The following is a 19066-nucleotide window of genomic DNA, read 5'->3' on the forward strand; positions in this document are numbered from 1 at the left end:
CCGGCCTAAGTAGGATGTATTTCATGATCATCAAAGGGAGGAACATCCGTAAATCTCTCTCCAGGTCAGGTTTGTTAGTGCCAGCACCATTGGCAGATGGCTGCATGACACAGGGCAACATGCTAAAAACCGTTATGACGAATGCCCTCGACACAATGTCAGCGTCACTATAGACTGCAATAGTGTCGTGCCAGAATGTCATGGAGTGACTCCGAATGGCAGTGGGTCATCTTCAGTGACGAGTGATGAGGACAAATTCGTATTGGTGGTATAAGTGACAAATTCGTATTGGTGGTGATGACAGGACAATGCTCGTCCACACATGTTAAATCAACCATCTTGCTTAAGGGCAGCCCCTCACAAAGTCGGTCAACTGGGCAACATGTCAATTGCATTTTAGAGGCATGTCTATGAGTTATTGATTCCTCACCAAGAGGTACACTACCTCTACAAATTTAGCATCTCTGTTACAACCTGGTCTAGGGTCAAGCCACAACCTAACCTAATGACCTAAACCTGAAAAAAAAGAAACCAAAATACAAAAAACTACCATATGTCCCTGCTACCAAAACAGAATAAAAGGGAGCAAAACTTACAAAAGATGAAAAATACATCTGTAAGAAAACCATCAAAGAGTGTTTCCAGGTCTGCAAACAAGAAAACAAGGCAAACAAAGAAATATTACGATCTAAGGTCCTATGATGCGCCCCCTCAAAGCCTGTCAACTGGGCAACATGGCTTTAAGTGCATCGTAGAGGCATATCTAACTTGCAGTCAACAATCTCTCACCAGGAGGTACACTACCTTTACAAAACTAGCCTCTGAGAAAACAGCCATTTTATACATTTTATAGGACAGTGGGGGTAATCACTTTTACGCCCTCTTGTGGCAAGACCCAGTGTCTAATGAGACAACATCTTGTATCTGCCTGAGACATAGTTGTTTGCTGTTGCTGCGATATTTTTCTGTTTTATTAATTAAAGGACCATTAAGGAAACATGTTCTTGTCAGCAGCTTTTGTCAGCAGATCTTTAGTCAGTATTTTGTTCTATTTATCATTTGAACTGTGTGATACGTTACAGTCTGTGTGGGTTTTACCTCCAAATCCTCCCACCACCATTCCACTAGTCCCATGTCCTCACAATGGTTTGCCAGGTATAGAACACAACAGCATGCAAAGAGCCTGCTGCAGCCATTGAACCAGGCGAACTGGCTATTTTTCTATTGAACAGGTAATCACTGAGCTTCAGCTAAGGTTTGCTAACCATAGCTGCGTAATCTACTGCATCGACACCACCTACACCATTGGATGTAAACTTGTGGCTTTTAATAAACTGCTAAATGCCTTGTTTTAAATGCCAGGGCTCTCCGGATTATACCAATGAGGTGTGGAGCTACTTTGAGCCTGAAGAACGGTGTAAAAAGCGACTTGTATGTAGGTGCAAGGCATGCCCATACCAGAAGGTGTGCTGCTCAACAAAGGAAAGTACTTTTATCACGTTTTAATACACCCAAAATCCATTTTGCACCGGGGTTCTCCTTTAAGATAGGTAGCTAAAGTGATCTGAACTATGCTGGTTAACATCGTCATGCTACAACGTGAACACGAACAGACCAGCCACAGCCGTTTTCTACCTCGGCAGCAGCTCGAGTGACTAGTACACAGATCCCGCTTACACACAGACATGCTGAAAAATCTATGCTGCAAATAGAGTATTGATCACAGCGCATCCTTCCTGTCCTTCTTTCTCCAGCTTCCGCCGCTATCTTCCAGCACCACGTGTGACTTCCAGACTGCGGGAACTGTACATGTTACGCTATCGTTATCTCTGCACAGTCTCATCACTTTGTCTCCTCCCCTCCCTCTCCTTACCAGGCACCACCGCACTCTACCTCTTCCTTCTCATGCATCCCTCCATCTCCAGCAGCTTCCCCAGCTCCAGGACCTTCGAGGAGGTGCAGTTCTTCAACACCAACAACTACCACAAAGGCATCGACTGGTAAAGAAGCGCCAGTGCTCCGCAATGACGGATATTCGTGTTGCATGACCACCACCTCCTTGTTTCTACAACTATTATCCATTTTAGTTATATATAAATCTATAAATGCAGACTGTAGTCCTGTATCTTTACCGCTACGTACTTCACCACCCAAATTATTATTTGGGTGGTGGATCCGACACAGCAGTGCTGTTGGCGTTCTTAAGCACCTCACTAGGGTCACTAGCGGCATTCCAAATTGTAGACTGCATCCTCGGTGGGCTTTATTTCTCGGCTGTTACATCAAAGAGGCTGTTTCAAACTGAAATTCAAACTGATTCTTCACATACAGCCCAGAAACACAGCCCACGCTCAGAGGGATTTGAAGGACGCAACTGATGTATCCACAACAAGGAACTGGGTAGTAGTTTATTCTGTTTGTGTTTAAATTAAATCTGGTCGTTCATTCTTCATGTAAATTGTCCATTTTGACCATAGTTTTGCAAATTTTGACATCTGCAGCCTAATAGAAAATGGAATTTGTTATTGTTATTACATATATTTCATTGACTATATTCATCCATTCTTCCATTACTGGGGGAATGGAACATCTCCTTGTTATGGTTTGTTTTCTTGCAATCAAAGGAATATTCCACAGATATCTATTTGATCCTATTGCTTGAGGACATATCTCTCCTAAAAATAATATATCAAATCTCTAGTCGATTTCTAGGTCCAATATTTATGGTAATATATCGTGCAAATCTAAATAATAAGCCCACTTAGAAGAACTTTTCATAGGAAAGTCGTACAGAGGACCTGCCCCTACCTCAACAAAAGAAATCATCTGATCATCTGGATTAAACCTAGTCCTAGAAGTTATACTTCTTTTAATGGGAAAACTCCATTCAAAATCCTGTGTAGCTAAAAACTAGGCCTAATCTCTGTCTAGGAATCTGCCCCAAAATCCAGTGTCCTAAACTGTGTTTGTTTGTATCCTCTCTAAGGTACATGGAGTTTTTCCCCGTACCGTCGAACGTCAGCACAGACTTCTTGTTTGAGAAGAGCGCCAACTACTTCCCATCAGAAGACACGCCCAAAAGAGCCGCTGCACTGCTGCCCAAAGCCAAGATCCTCACACTGCTTATCAACCCCTCTGATAGAGCCTACAGCTGGTACCAGGTAAGCCTCCAGCCAATCACAGTAGAGCTATTTCAGGCCTGTACTCATCACAAACTTCTAAAGGCGCTGTTGCCATGTGGGTCAGCCAGACATAACTCTTCCTGTACCAGTTTTTTCCAGTCTCAAGTGTCTTTGAAGGTGTAGGAAATCCACTCACCACTCACCACTTTCTGGCTTCATCTGTATGTGCTGTAAACCCATTAAGCTCATGATATGTTTCCAATAATGTGTCCGCTTAGTGCCGTACGCTAAAGACAGGCTAAAGGATCTGGACTTTAATCTGCAGCCAGAGGTTAAAGACAACCTAGTTAAGAAGCCGGTCTGTAATCTGCAACCGTACGTTGAGGAAGGGATGAAGGACCGGACTGTAGTCTGCAGCTGTAAATTAAAGACGGGCTGAAGGATCTGGACTGTAATCTGCAGCTGTACTTTAAAGACGGGCTGAAGGATCCAGACTGTAATCTGCAGCCGTACTTTAACGATGGGCTGAAGGAGCCAGACTGTAATCTGCAACCGTACTTTAACGATGGGCTGAAGGAGCCAGACTGTAATCTGCAACCGTACTTTAACGATGGGCTGAAGGAGCCGGACTGTAATCTGCAGCTGGACGTTAAAGACGGGCTGAAGGGTCTGGACTGTAATCTTTAACGTATGGCAGCAAATTACAGTCCAGCCTCTTCAGCCCGTCTTTAATGTACGGCTGCAGATTACAATCCAGATCCTTCCGCCCGTCTTTAACGTACGGCTGCAGATTACAGTCCGGATCCTTCAGCCGGTCTTTAACATACGGCTGCAGATTACAGTCCGTCTTCTTCAGCCTGTCTTTAACGTATGGCTGCAGATTACAGTCCATATCCTTAACCAGTCTTTAACGTCTTGCTGCAGATTACAGTCCGGCTTCTTCAGCCTGTCTTTAACGTACGGCTGCAGATTACAGTCCAGTTTCTTCAGCCCGTCTCTAACATACTGCTGCAGATTACAGTCCAGTTTCTTCAGCCTGCCTTTAACGTATGGCTGCAGATTACAGTCCAGATCCTTCAGCACGTCTTTAATGTCTTGCTGCAGATTACTGTCCGGCTTCTTCAGCGCATCTTTAACGTCCTGCTGCAGATTACAGTCCGGCTTCTTCAGCCTGTATTTAACGTAAGGCTGCAGATTACAGTCCTGATCCTTCAGCCCGTCTTTAACGTACGGCTGCAGATTACAGTCCGGCTTCTTCAGCTCGTCTTTAACGTACGGCTGAAAATTACTGTCCGGCTTCTTCAGCCCGTCTTTAACGTACGGCTGCAGATTACAGTCCAGATCCTTCAGCCCGTCTTTAACGTACGGCTGCAGATTACAGTCCGGATCCTTAACCAGCCCGTCTTTAACGTCTTGCTGCAGATTACAGTCAGGCTTCTTCAGTCTGTATTTAACGTACAGCTGCAGATTACATTCCAGCCTCTTCAGCCTGTATTTAACGTATGACTGCAGATTACAGTCCGGCTTCTTCAGACTGTCTTTAACGTACAGCTGCAGATTACAGTCCAGATCCTTCAGCCCGTTTTTTAATGTACGGCTGCAGATTACAGTCCGGCTCCTTCAGCCCGTCTTTAACGTACGGCTGCACATTACAGTCTGGATCCTTCAGCCCGTCTTAAACGTACGGCTGCAAATTACAGTCCATCCTCTTCAGCCTGTCTTTAACGTACGGCTGCAGATTACAGCCCAGACCCTTCAGCCTGTCTTTAATTTACGGCTGCAGATTACAGTCCAGATCCTTCAGCCTGTCTTTAACGTATGGCTGCAGATTACAGTCCGGCTTCTTTAGCCGGTCTTTAACATACAGCTGCGGATTACAGTCCAGTCTCTTCAGCCTGTCTTTAACGTATGGCTGCAGATTACAGTCCGGCTTCTTTAGCCGGTCTTTAACATACAGCTGCAGATTACAGTCCAGCTTCTTCAGCCCGTCTTTAACGTACAGCTGCAGATTACAATCCAGATCCTTCAGCCCGTCTTTAACGTACGGCTGCAGATTACAGTCCGGATCCTTCAGCCGGTCTTTAACGTACGGCTGCAGATTACAGTCCGGCTTCTTCAGCCTGTCTTTAACGTATGGCTGCAGATTACAGTCCAGATCCTTAACCAGTCTTTAACGTCTTGCTGCAGATTACAGTCCGGCTTCTTCAGCCTGTCTTTAACGTATGGCTGCAGATTACAGTCCAGATCCTTAACCAGTCTTTAACGTCTTGCTGCAGATTACAGTCCAGCTTCTTCAGCCCGTCTTTAACGTACGGCTGCAGATTACAGGCCGGATCCTTTAGCCTTTCTTTAACAAACGGCTGCAGATTACAGTCCGGCTTCTTCAGCCCGTCTTTAACGTCTTGTTGCAGAGTACAGTCCGGCTTCTTCAGTCTGTATTTAACGTACAGCTGCAGATTACAGTCAGGCTTCTTCAGCCCGTCTTTAACAGAGCCGGACTGTAATCTCGAGCCACGCGTTAAAGACAGGCTGGTTAAGGAGGGGATCGATACACTCAGGAGGGAAAGTCGATGCCACATTAGATTAACATTACCACACACACACTTTACCTGTTAAAGCTCTTACACTCAGCTCCTACTGCAAGCGCAGGGGTGTGTGTGTGTGTGTGTTACAGTGTGTTACAGTGGGTTAAACATTGTTGCTAGGTACTGCTCTATATTCATACTACAATCATTCTATAGCCTCCAGACTTCAGCACGGGAGAGAGAAAAAGAAAGAGGGAGAACTCATTTTAAGAAAAGGGAGAGATATTAAATGGGAGAAAGAAAGAAAGAAAGAAAGAAAGAAAGAAAGAAAGAAAGAAAGAAAGAAAGAAAGAAAAATAGAGTGGGGTAGAGAGAAGGAGACAGAAAAGGGAAAGGAGAGCAAGGGAAATAGAGAAGGAGAGAGACAGAAACAAAGAGAGGGAGGCAGACAGACAGAAAGAGGGATAAACAAAGAGGGAAAGGCAGAGAGAGAGACAGATAGACAGAGACATTTAGACAGAGAGATAGAAACAAAGAGGAAAAGGCAGCGAGAGAGACTGAGAGGCAGAGGCTGAGAGAGACAGAAACAAACAAAGAGGGAGAGGCAGCGAAAGAGAGACAGACAGTAAGAAACAAAGAAGGAGAGGCAGACAGACAGGCAGAGAGACATACAGAAAGAGAAGGAGATACAAAGAGAGAGAAGGACTGTACATTTTAAGAGAGGAGAGAGATTATATGAGAGAGAAAGGAAGAGAGGGATAGAAAGTCAGAGAGAGGGAGAGAGACAGATTAGAGAGAGGAGAAAGAAAGAAAGAAAGAAAGAAAGAAAGAAAGAAAGAAAGAAAGAAGCAGGGAGAGAAGAGGGAGATAAAAAGAGAGGGAAAGCTATTAAGGGAGAGAGAAAAAGAGAGAGGGAGAGAGAGACTTTTTGACTTTTAAAAACGCTTTATTAAAAACGTCAGTTATGCATAATCACAAACACACCTTTACGCAAAAATTAAAGGAGATAATCGTTTGGATTACCATGAAAACAATAATTCACCTCCCTCCACCAGTACACAGCCCCCCGCAATACACCACCTCATCTCAAACTCCAATTCATTTCGTGTGCTCTGATAGAACAAGAACTCAGCTCGAACCCGAGACTCCACCAGAGCTCTAAACAGTGCTGAAACATCACAAATCCTGCCTTCTGACCTCATTCTCAGCGTCTTCCAAATGGCTAATTTAGCCTGTCCCAGCAAAAAATTAACAAAAACACATTTAAGACTGTTAGCTTTAGTGTATTTACACCCAAAAATAAACAGAACTTTTGTAAATGTCAACCCCACCCCTTGGAGTACCTGATTTAAAAGTTCAAAAAGTGGTGCCAGTCTGGTACATTCTATAAATGCATGGAACACAGTATCAGGAGCCTGACAGAATAAACACTGAGGAGACACAGCTGGAGTGATTTTAGAAACGTGTGTATTAGTAGGTAAAACACAATGCAGCACCCTCCACTGAAGATCTCCAGAGCGTTTAGGCAGAGGAGCCTTATACAAAAGCCTCCATGACGGTTTCAACTCATCAGGGACTGAAAGACAAGTTCTCCATTTAGAGTCCACCCTCCCCTGCAACACAGCGAAAAAATCAGATTTCACGCAACTCCGGTACAGTGCCCTCTTCCCAGCGCTAGAGAGAGATATGTTCAGTAACCCTTCAGAAGAGAGAAGACAGCCCACCCTACTCTCCTCCCCCTTAAAAACATTTGGCGTGATATCCAGCTCCGGAAAACTCAAAGAGTCAGGCTCCCCAGCAAAACAACTGGATAAAAAAGTCTGATAGGACTGAGAAAATGAGCCTCGCACTGCATTTAAAAGGAAATTAACCAAGCGCTCAGATTTCAGGCCGACAGCAGCTTTAATTTCAGCAGCTGATCGCCATTTCCCCACAGCCAGATCCACAGTATCCCTGACCCTGACTACTTTCGCTCTGATAAAAGCAGCAGCGGTTGAACTTAAACAGTTTACATTGCAATTAAAAAGGGGATTAGAAAATAAGGGTTCATCCAACCCAAAATGAGCCCCATCTTTCCTTCCCACAGTAAATGAACCCCAAACATCAAGCATAGAACCATAAAAACCCGGCACGGCAATTTTCTTTACATCATCATGAGACATAAGAAACAGTTCCTTATCAAGGCCCAGCCCCCCCATTGTCCTGAGCGTTGCTAGTCCAAACTGAATCCATGGAGTACTTCCATCATGATACAGCAGTCTTTGGGCTGATTGTAATCTCATGGCCTTTACCTTATCAGTAATTTGTATCAGTCCCTGACCTCCCTCATCCAGAGGGAGATATAGCACTCCAGGAGGAAGCCAATGGAACCCATGCCAGAAAAAGTCAATGCAAGCTTTCTGGATACCTCGTACCATAGAAATAGGAGGATCCAGAACTGTCAAACGGTGCCATAGCATAGAAGCTATTAAGTTGTTAATTACAAGCACTCGTCCCCGATATGACAGGTCAGGAAGAATCCACTTCCATCGTTGTAGCCTGCCTATAGCTCGGTCGTCCATTCCCTCCCAGTTTTTTTTCATGAAGGTTTTAGTTCCAAAGTAAATGCCCAGTATTTTCAGTCCATCTGATCTCCAGGAACACTGCTGGGGAAGTGAAGGAATTGCCTGATCCTGCCACTGACCCATTAAATATGCAGCACTTTTGGACCAGTTAATTTTTGCTGAGGCTGCTGCTTGGAACATCTGGAGGCATGTCGCCATCCCCGCAACATCTTCATCAGTTTTTATCAAAATTGTGACATCATCAGCAAATGCACTTAGGGTTACTTTTTCCACGCCTGCAGCACATGATCCTACAGGCGCTATCCCACTGAGCTGTTTTCTCAATGCTATCAGCAAAGGCTCAATAGCTAGAGAATACAGCAGCCCAGACAGACCACAACCCTGCCGAATGCCACGGCTAACACTGAACGGTTTGGAGAGTCGGCCATTAATTTTCAACAGACTATAAACATCTGTATAGAGCAGCTTAATCCAAGAGACGAAACCCTGGCCAACCCCGAAGGCCTTAAGAGTGTCAAATAGGTAAAGATGATCCACTCTATCAAACGCCTTCTCTTGGTCCAACGATACTGCTCCAATATTCATCTCCTCCAATTCTGCATGTCTGAACAAATCCCTCATAAGGAAAAGATTGTCAAAAATAGAACGCCCGGGAATGCAGAATGATTGATCACTATGGACAATTGACGCTATACAGCTTTTAAGCCTGATAGTCAAAGCCTTAGACAGAATTTTATAATCAAGCCCGAGAAGAGAAACTGGACGCCAATTCTGTAAGCACTTAAGGTCACCCTTCTTGGGCAGCAGGGTCACTATGGCTCTCCGGCAACTAAGAGGAAGAAGACCCACTTCCATGCTTTCCAAGAAAACAGAATGTAAGTCTGGACCGAGCAGAGGCCAGAACACTTTATAAAATTCTGCAGTCAGTCCATCAAGTCCCGGGGCCTTGCCATCAGACTGTGCATATGCAGAGGCCGTGAGCTCCTCAAACGACAATGGGCCTTCTAACACTGAGCTTTCCTCATCCGACAGATGAGGCAGGTCACTCAACAACCATTCCCTGGCTGCCTGGTCACAAGGTTCAGCAGAAAAAAGATCCTGGTAAAACAATGATGCATGTCTCATGATCTCGTGTCTATCCACAGTCTCTTTCCCATCTGGCAACCGCAAGCAAAGGAAGGCTTTTTTCTCTGTAGACTTTTTCTCCAGGCCGAAGAAAAAGGAAGATGGAGCATCCATCTGGTTGAGCCTTGTGAAACGCGCTCGCACCAAAACTCCTCGGCCACGCTCCTCCAGCAGATTTTTAAGCAAAATCTTCTTCTGCTCAATGTGTTCAGTGCCGCCTGGATCACTTGAGCCATCCACTCCGCAACTGGACTTTAAAATGTCCTTCTCGAGTTGTTCCATCTTGCACTTAAACATGTTCGCATTTTGAGCAGTATAATTTTGGGAAAAACATTGGATCTGAGACTTTCCAATGTCCCACCACTGGGCCAGGGAAACAAACTGATGTTTTCTCTCTCTCCAAGCCTCCCAGAAAAAAGTGAAAGATTGCTTGAACAAGTGGTCTTGCAATAATTTGCTATTAAAGTGCCAGTATAACCGTTGTTCAGTTACAGAAGAGAGTGACACAGAGACAGAAATAAAGTGGTGATCAGATAGTGGAAAAGGAGAGATAGAATTACCAAAAAATCTGGTCTTATTGCTGTTCTGCACATAGAACCGGTCCAATCGAGCCCCTGAAATCCAATTTACACTTGTTTTCACCCAGGAATATTGTCTCGTCATTGGAAAAGCCTCCCTCCACACATCAATTAAACCATGATAATCAATAACAGCCTTAAGGGCAGCTGTTGACCGTGGATGTGGTTCCCCATGATTCCTGTCTAAATCAGGAGTAACAGTACAATTAAAATCACCAGCCAAGACTATTACTCTTCCAGGAGAAACAGCTTTAATCGACTCGGAGACTGTCCTAAAAAATGCACAACGGTCTACACCAACAGTAGGTGCATATGCATTAAATAGAGTGAAAAGGAGTCCTTTAATTTCCACATCAAGCCTTAATAACCTCCCTGCAATGATCTCAGTCATAGTGGTATTAAGCCCAGGGGTAGCATTTGTAATTAAAATACCAACTCCAGCACTATTATATGATCCATGACTGAGGAAGGCCCGGCCTTTCCATTCAGCTTCCCACTGCAACTGATTATCATGATCGGTGTGAGTTTCTTGCAAAAAGAGAATGTTAACTTTTTTGATTGTTACATACTCAAACAGAGTAGCTCTTTTTATAGCATCACGGCAGCCATTAACATTTAAAGATCCTATTTTAATGCAAGCCATGGTGCTTAGAAACCAAAACAAAATATGGAAAAAAACGTAAACCATACAGATAAATTAAACTCTTTATTTACGGTGCAGTTTTCCTTTAACAGTGCTTACGATTTTCTTCAGCCTATATCGTTTTTGTTGATCTAGTTCTTCCAGGGTTGCTTTTCTCATTGCTACAGCACATGAAGCCAAAAACATTTGTAAATCTGGGAAAGAACGCTCGATGCTGGGTTTACGCTGACCTTTAGTGTTGTCTAAAAACTGATTAATCTGGGTAAGTGAGTACAGTGCAGTCCTAGAACTAGAGCTGAACTCTACTGAAGCCTGAGAATCAGTTAAAGCACCCACATCCCCTTCATCTAACACACTATCCACTCCCTCACACTCCATATCAGACTCTCCCACCACAGACCCGAGGTCCAGCTCAGAGAAAGGAGCACTACACTGACCCAGCTGAGCTCCCTCACCGGGGGCATCGCTCTCCTGCGCTCCCTCCATCTGAACATTACCACCATCCCCGGGATCACCCTCAACCCCCCCGGCCTGAGACTGATCCTCAGCGGACTGAACAATAACCGCGCTCGCGTCACTGAGAGACACTGCACCAGCCCCGCTCTCGCGCTCCGGGTCAGCGGGAGCTGCGCGATCAGTTACCGGATCAGTATGCGCGCTACTCTTCCGCACGGAGTCCACCGGTACGGCTCCAGGTTCGCTCTCGCGCGCTGAAGGAGCCGGACCTGCGCGCTCAGTGCTGGGCTCAGCACTGGGCTCCTCCGCGGCCCCGGCATCCCCCCCCGCGCCGGATACCCCGGAATCGCCCAGCTGAGCACCAGAGTCAGTGGCATTATTCTGGGGGCACATCTGCCTAATATGACCAAATTCCCGACACAGAAAACACCGCATGGACTCAGAGCTGATAAATAAAGTGCAGCTCCTTCCATCCACCGGTACAGACACAGAGACATTTAAAGGGTCATGCCGCGGGTTTAATATAACAGACGCCTGGCGCCGAAACGACTGCACATGTTTAAACTCCGCGCTCTTACAGCCGAGAGGAATCGTCTTCACTGAACCGACCACTTTACCATATCTCTCCAGAATGTTTTTTAACAGTTCGTCTGAAGCTACAGGTGGAACGTTAGACAGCACGACGCGTTTAGACGGGCTGGACAAAGCCAGAACCGGCACAAACTCGTCTTTAATAACGAGACCTGTTTCTATTAAGTTATTCACCATCTCCACTTCAGACAGAAACACTACGATGGCTTTATTCATTCTGGAAGCTGATTTAATATTCCTAGCTCCCACTCCTGCACTGACAGCAACCAAACAATCCTCCACTGATACAGAGGGATCCGGGAAACACTTACACCCATGTCTGAAAGTCAGCCGCGGGGAAACTCCCCCGGGAGCCGCCATAACGACGGTAAACACTAAGTCACACCCTCCCTAACACTTCCACAACCCCACCAACACAATTAGCAGAACCAGAAATAATAGAAAAGTTTAGAAAAACTCACTCACTCACTCGACACACTGCCAAACACCCGCTCCCTCACCCGGCATGCACACACACGCTCACTTCCGCTCACGTGAGACAGAGAGAGAGAGAGAGAGAGAGAGAAAGAAAGAGAGGGAGAGCTATTGAGGGAGAGCGAGAGAGGGAGAGAAAAGAAAGAGAGAGAAATCTCATCAACAGTGAGCCTCAGGAGGTCTCAGCATGTGATTATTACCAGCAGAGAGAACATGGAAAAGAGAGAGAGCTTTCGATCCTATTTCCCCTGCTCGTTTGTGTGTGTCTCTGTGTGTATGTGTGTGTGTCTGTGTCTGTGTGTGTGTGTGTGTGTGTGTGTGTGTGTCTGTGTGTGTGTGTGTGTCTGTGTGTCTGTGTGTGTGTGTGTGTGTGTGTGTCTGTGTGTCTGTGTGTGTGTGTGTGTGTGTGTGTGGTAAAGACTGGCAGAACTGTAATCTGATCTGGTTGTGTTTTTTTATTACTAAAATTTGATTCCTGATTTTGAACATTGGCAGTTTTGTTGGCAGTAATTGTGGGGACAAATTAGTGACTGAGATGGGAGTGGCTACTCAATTTATGCACTGCCACTGGCACAATGAAACCAACATTATAAACCCTTTATAAGGGCTGCAACTAGCCCTAATAACAGCTTCCTCTCTGCCTTAACATAGCATCACATTAGGGCAGTCCTTAGCCAATTAAATAATGACCAAAAAAAGTTAAAATGAAACCAACTGACATAACTCAGCAAAGAGTCGCTCTTTTAGCTCTTATAAAGCCTTCTACCCAAGTGTTGGGCATTGAATGTTGGGCTTCATTGGCTACAATGTTGACCCAATATTTTAGTTTAAATACTGGTAATTTTACTCTCTGGCTTTAGTCCATATGCTTTTCCCGCTTTCAGTAATGGTTCTGTATCTCTCAGCTTGTCCAGAAATGTATGTGAAAGGAGCAAGAAACTAGAGCTTAGATTCTCTGCTGAAACCGACCCTGATTTTTAATGCTATATTTATTTTATATGAAGTTATGACGTGATAACAACATCACAACGTAGTTAAGTAACAAATCAACTGTGTTTTAAAAAATGTGCACAGTTTAGAATGTTAGAATCCCCCAGCTCTGGAAATGCAGTGATCACTGCACACACCTATAAGGCTATATGTCTAAAATATATATATATTTTAGACATATAGCCTTATTGCAACACATAAAACAACAATAAGGCTACAAGCGGCCAAGCGGAAGAGCCTTATTGTTGTTTTATGTGTTGCAATAAGGCTATATGTCTAAAATATATATATATTTTCTTCAGAAAGTAATTTATATTCTTAAACATTGTTAATTATATTTGAGTAGAGGAAAGTCATAGTAAATTTTGTTATTGGTCTTAGTCTATTTTGGTTTAATAAGTGTGCAGTGCATTGTGCCTTATTGGTGTTTTTTAAAAAGTATTTTATATTTTAAAACATTGTTAATTATATAAAAGTAGACGGGGAGTTTGGTTCTTAATAAACATTTTTCTTTAGTAACAGGTCTACACACTAAGAAAAGTAAGTACAGATTTGTACCTAAAAGAGTACAAAGCTTGTCGCTGGGGCTGTACCTTATATTGAGGTACAAAAAAGTACCTTTCAGTGAAAGTCCTTTTTTGTACCCATGGTTTTTGTGCCAGTAAGGATTATAAAGATTATAAACATTATCATCAACTAAATATGGCTCAAAAACTTGATGATCCAAAATTGTCTGGCTTTTAAATAAAAAATGTGCAATTAAAATATATATTGTTTATTGGTACAGTGATACAGAATACTGAATGTACCCTTTGGCTGGTTAAATGGTACAAATTTGTACTTATTGCTGTTAGAAATTTCTTTGTACTTCAGAGGGAACAAATCTGACCCTGTAAAGACCAGTATTGTACCTTTGAGGGGACAATTATGGAAAGTGGACCTTTGAGTACAAAAAAGTACTCATATCGTACCTCTGTTTTTTAGAGTGTATGCTTCTTCAGTGTTGCAATGTTAATTAACATCATTCTGAGTGGATTTCCCTCATTCAAACAGGCAGAAAATGATTTTTAAAAGCTTATTTTTAACGCTTTACTTACTCAAAAAATGTGGCGTGTAAATTGGGCTTGGGCTCACAAAAACAGTTTGTGGGACAGGTCGGGTTGGGCTTGGGCAGAACGTGCTAAGATCTAAGATCGAAACAAAACAAGAGAAAAAAAAATGCTTGTTTTAGTCTATATATCTATATATTTATGCAGTGTTTCCAGCATTTCCTGCATCGGCTTTTATTTGATTGGATCCAAGATTGTTCTATCTGATGTTTTATCTGCCTAAATTCATTTATTTCATTTATTAATGTACTAAACATCTATTCCTGCATTTCATGATTTGAGCTAGTAATGATGTAAAAAAGAGAGAAAAGAAAAGAGAGGAAAAAAGGGGGAGAAAACGTGAGAGAATAGGATAGAAAGGGGGGTAGAGGGAGAGGAAAGACGTGAGCAAGAGAGTGAAAGAGGAGCGAGAAACAAAGAGAGGGAGGGAGAGAAAGAGAGAAAGGAAGATAGAAAGAGGGGTAGAGAAAGAGGGAGATAAGGAGAGAGAGGGACAGATAAAGGAGAATAGAAAGAGGGGTAGAGAAAGAGGGAGATAAGGAGAGAGAGGGGCAGAGAGAAAGGAAGCGAGAAAGAGGGAAGAAGAGGGAGAAAAATAAAAGGAGAGGGAGGGAGAAAGAGAGAAGGAGAGAGGAAGTAAAATGTAGAAGGAAAAGGAGGGAGCGAGAAACAAGAAAATAGGAAAAGAGGGGTAGAGAGGGAAGAAAGAAGGAGAGGGAGAGAATAAGCAAGAGAGTGAAAGAGAAGAGAGAAAGGGGGGAAGAAAAGAGAGGAAGAGAAAGGGGGAGAGAAGGAGAAAGAGGGATGATAGAGGGGTAAAGTGAGAGAAAAAAAGCAGAGGGAGAGAATAAGCAAGAGAGTGAAAGAGAAGAGAGAAACAAAGAGAGGGAGGGAGAGAAAGAAAGAAAGAAAGAAAGAGAGAGGGACAGAGAAGGAGAGAAAGGAAGAGAGAAAAAGGGAAGGAGAGAGGAAGATAAAGGAGGACAGAAAGGGGGTAGAGAAAGAGGGAGATAAAGAGTGAGAGGGACAGAGAGAAAGGAAGAGAGAAAGAGGGAAGAAGAAGGTGAGAAATAAAATGAGAGGGAGGGAGATAGAGAGAGGGAGAGAGGGAGTAAAATATAGGAGGAAAAGGAGGGAGCGAGAAAAAGAAAATAGAAAAAGAGAGGCGTAGAGAGGGAATAAAGAAGCAGAGGGAGAGAATAAGCAAGAGAGTGAAAGAGAAGAGAGAAAGGGGGGGAAGAAGAGGGAGAGAAAAAAAGCAGAGGGAGAGAATAAGCAAGAGAGTGAAAGAGAAGAGAGAAACAAAGAGAGGGAGGGAGAGAAAGAAAGAAAGAAAGAGAGAGGGACAGAGAAGGAGAGAAAGGAAGAGAGAAAAAGGGAAGGAGAGAGGAAGATAAAGGAGGACAGAAAGGGGGTAGCGAAAGAGACAGATAAGGAGAGAGGGACAGAGGGAAAGGAAGAGAGAAAGAGGGAAGAAGAGGGAGAGAAACAATAGGAGAGGGAGGGAGAAAGAGAGAAGGAGAGAGGAAGTAAAATGTAGAAGGAATAGGAGGGAGCGAAAAAAAAAGAAAATAGAAAAAGAGAGGTGTAGAGAGGGAAGAAAGAAGGAGAGGGAGAGAATAAGCAAGAGAGTGAAAAAAAGAAAGGGGAAGAAAGAGAGAAGAACAGAGACAGAGAGAAGGAGAGAAAGGAAAAGAGAAAGGGAAAGAGAAAGGAACAGTAAAAGAAGACTAGACAGAGAGAGGGGGAGAGAGGAAGAGAGATAATGTAAGATAAAAAGGAACCAAGATGGAAGAAAAGAATTAGAGAAGGAAAGAGAGAGAGAGAGACAGAGAGAGGGACACAAGGAGGGAGATAGAGAAGAAGAGGGACAGAGAAATAGAAAAAAGAGCGAGGGAGAGAAGTGGAGAGAGAGAAACAAAGAGAGGGAGGGAGAAAAAAGAGATGGTGAGGGAGAGAGAGAGGATGATAGAAATAGAAGTAGAGAGAGAGGAGAGGAAGAAAATGAGCAAGAGAGTAAAAGAGAAGAGAGACACAAGTAGAGAGAGAAAGGAGAGTGAAAGAGGGAAGGAGAGAGGGAGTATAACGTTAAAGGAAAAGGAGGGAGAGAGAAAAAGGAACAAATTGAGAGGGGGAAAGTAAGAGAGGGAAAGAAAGAAAGAGGAACAGAGCCAGAGAGAAGGAGAGAAAGGAAGACATAAGGGAAAAGAGAAATTGAAAGGAACAGAGAAAGAAGAAGAGACATAGAGAGAGGGAGAGAGGGAATGGGAGATGCAAATGGGAATGGGAGTAGCAAAATGACCCAAGAGGGAAGGAGAGAGAGACAGAGAGAGAGAGAAGGAGAGAAAGAGGAAGAAAGAGAGAGTGGTAATGAAAACCCCGTACTGTCGAACACCTTAAGACATGTTTGTAGGAAGAATGTGTAAAACTAACACGTAAAAGAGTGTTTTAAGACCTTTTAAGACCTGAAATGCAGTGAAAGATAAGTTTGGGTTTTACTTCCTTCATTGTAATAGTAATCTGTTGCCTTGTTACCTTGGTAGCACCAGAGAGCTCACGAGGATCGGGTGGCACTTCGCTTCAGCTTCTATGAGGTGATTTCGGCCAATCAGCACGCTCCGACTGAGCTGCGTTCGTTGCAGAACCGCTGCCTCATCCCTGGCCTCTACGCCACGCACCTGGAGAGATGGCTCACCTACTACCCACCCAGCCAGGTACGGCATGTTCACACACACATTTACACACATCGTACACCTTGCACAAGGTGCGTTGCGATGCTAATTGCTATCTTACACCCAGCCAACAGTCTATTTTCATGGCTTGCACATGCGTTGTTTAAATAGCAACAGTGCTTCTGAATATATCTATTGCTTGGTGTATCTTGGCAATACACCAAGGAAAACACAGGTGCACCACTAACTGAAAAGTTCATTGCTATCTTGGCAGTAAATAGTCCACAGGCGCACTCATGTACATGCAGCAGTGCACAAACCCATAGTGCATGCCTGTTGGCAGCTATGCAAACTTTTACATCAACAATATGCAAAATTACCAAGCATGAACGATCAGGTCGGTTTTCTCTGCGGAAAAGCGTCGGACAGTTCCAGGTAGCTGCACCATTGAAATAGCAATCCTCCAATCAGCAAAGTCAGAGTGCATCTGGCTCTTAAAGGTAATGGCAAGTGGCATTTGCTTATATTGCATGTTACACCCAAAAAACACCTATGATTTATTAAGAGAATTAGTACCTGGCCTTTTCCGCATTTTAAGCCACGCAAGCCATACTTTTCCCGCTGTTACGACAGCAAAGACATACTGACAAGCCCTAAATCAAGCTCGAGTTGATGACTCACCTGCAGATGTCAAATGAGAGCTGGGATGAATGTTACACCTGAGTCCACTGCCTTCTAGTTAGATTCAGATATCAGCTATCATTGTTAGCATTGACCCACGTTAGCATTTTTAGTGATACGTGTTGAGGCCAGTCAGATTCTTCCCCCACACCAAACTTGCTCATCCATGTCTTTATGGACCTTGATTGGTTGCATGGTGGAACAGGAAGGTGCTTTTCCCAAACTGTTCCCGCAAAATGTAAACACTGGAACTAATTATCCCCCCTCTACCAAACTTTACACTTTGCACAATGCAGTCAGACAAGTACCGTTCTTCCATCAATCGCCAAACCTAAACTCATCCATTGGGTTGCCAGACAAAGAAGGGTGAACATGTCTCTGACAACATGTTTTATACCACTGCATCCAATCCTTTGGTGATGTAAAGCTTGGATGGAGCTTCTTGGTCATGGAAGCCAATTCTATCAAGCTCTTTACGATCTACTGTTATTGAGCTAATCTGAAGCTACATGAAGTTTGGAGTTCTGTAGCGATTGATTCACCTCAGTATCAACTGATGGGTGGATGGACTTTATCCGTTCCCTTGATGGATAAAGCGGTTGACGATGGGTGGATGGACTTGATCCAGTCCCTTGATGGATAAAGGGGTTAATGATGGGTTGATGGACTTGATCCATTCCCTTGATGGATAAAGCAGTTGGCAATGGATGGATGGACTTTATCCATTCCCTTCATGGATAAAGCGGTTTACGATGGATGGATGGCCTTTATCCATTCCCTTGATGGACAAAGCGGTTGACGATGGGTGGATGGACTTTATCCAGTCCTTTGATGGATAAAGCGGTTGATGATGGATGGATGGACTTTATCCAGTCCCTTGATGGACAAAGCGGTTGACGATGGGTGGATGGACTTTATCCAGTCCCTTGATGGATAAAGCGGTTAATGATGGGTGGATGGACTTTATCCAGTCCCTTGATGGATAAAGCGGTTGACGATGGGTGGATGGACTTAATCCAGTCCCTTGATGGATAAAGGGGTTAATGATTGGTTGATGGACTTGATCCATTCCCTTGATGGATAAAGCCGTTGACGATGGATGGATGGACTTTATCCATTCCCTTGATGGATAAAGCGGTTTACGATGGATGGATGGCCTTTATCCATTCCCTTGATGGACAAAGCGGTTGACGATGGGTGGATGGACTTTATCCAGTCCTTTGATGGATAAAGAGGTTGATGATGGATGGATGGACTTAATCCAGTCTTTTGATGGATAAAGGGGTTAATGATGGGTTGATGGACTTGATCCATTCCCTTGATGGATAAAGTGGTTAACGATGGGTGGATGGACTTTATCCATTCCCTTCATGGACAAAGCGGTTGACGATGGGTGGATGGACTTTATCCAGTCCCTTGATGGATAAAGCGGTTAATGATGGGTGGATGGCCTTTATCCATTCCCTTGATGGACAAAGCGGTTGACGATGGGTGGATGGACTTTATCCAGTCCTTTGATGGATAAAGCGGTTGATG

The 19066-nt window shown here is 44.0% G+C and overlaps 1 protein-coding gene across 2 annotated transcripts in view; it reads left to right on the plus strand.

Moving 5' to 3' along the window:
* ndst3 (N-deacetylase/N-sulfotransferase (heparan glucosaminyl) 3) overlaps positions 1-19066 on the plus strand; it is a 186640-nt gene that overhangs the window by 157738 nt on the left and 9836 nt on the right. For both annotated transcript variants that reach the window (XM_022681787.2, XM_049472364.1), the window contains exons 9-11: positions 1877-2000; positions 2987-3161; positions 16721-16891. In XM_022681787.2, coding sequence (XP_022537508.2) covers positions 1877-2000; positions 2987-3161; positions 16721-16891 — 470 coding nt within the window. The remainder of the gene's footprint in view (positions 1-1876; positions 2001-2986; positions 3162-16720; positions 16892-19066) is intronic.

Source organism: Astyanax mexicanus, chromosome 25, assembly GCF_023375975.1.
Source record: "Astyanax mexicanus isolate ESR-SI-001 chromosome 25, AstMex3_surface, whole genome shotgun sequence".
NCBI lineage: Eukaryota > Metazoa > Chordata > Actinopteri > Characiformes > Acestrorhamphidae > Astyanax > Astyanax mexicanus.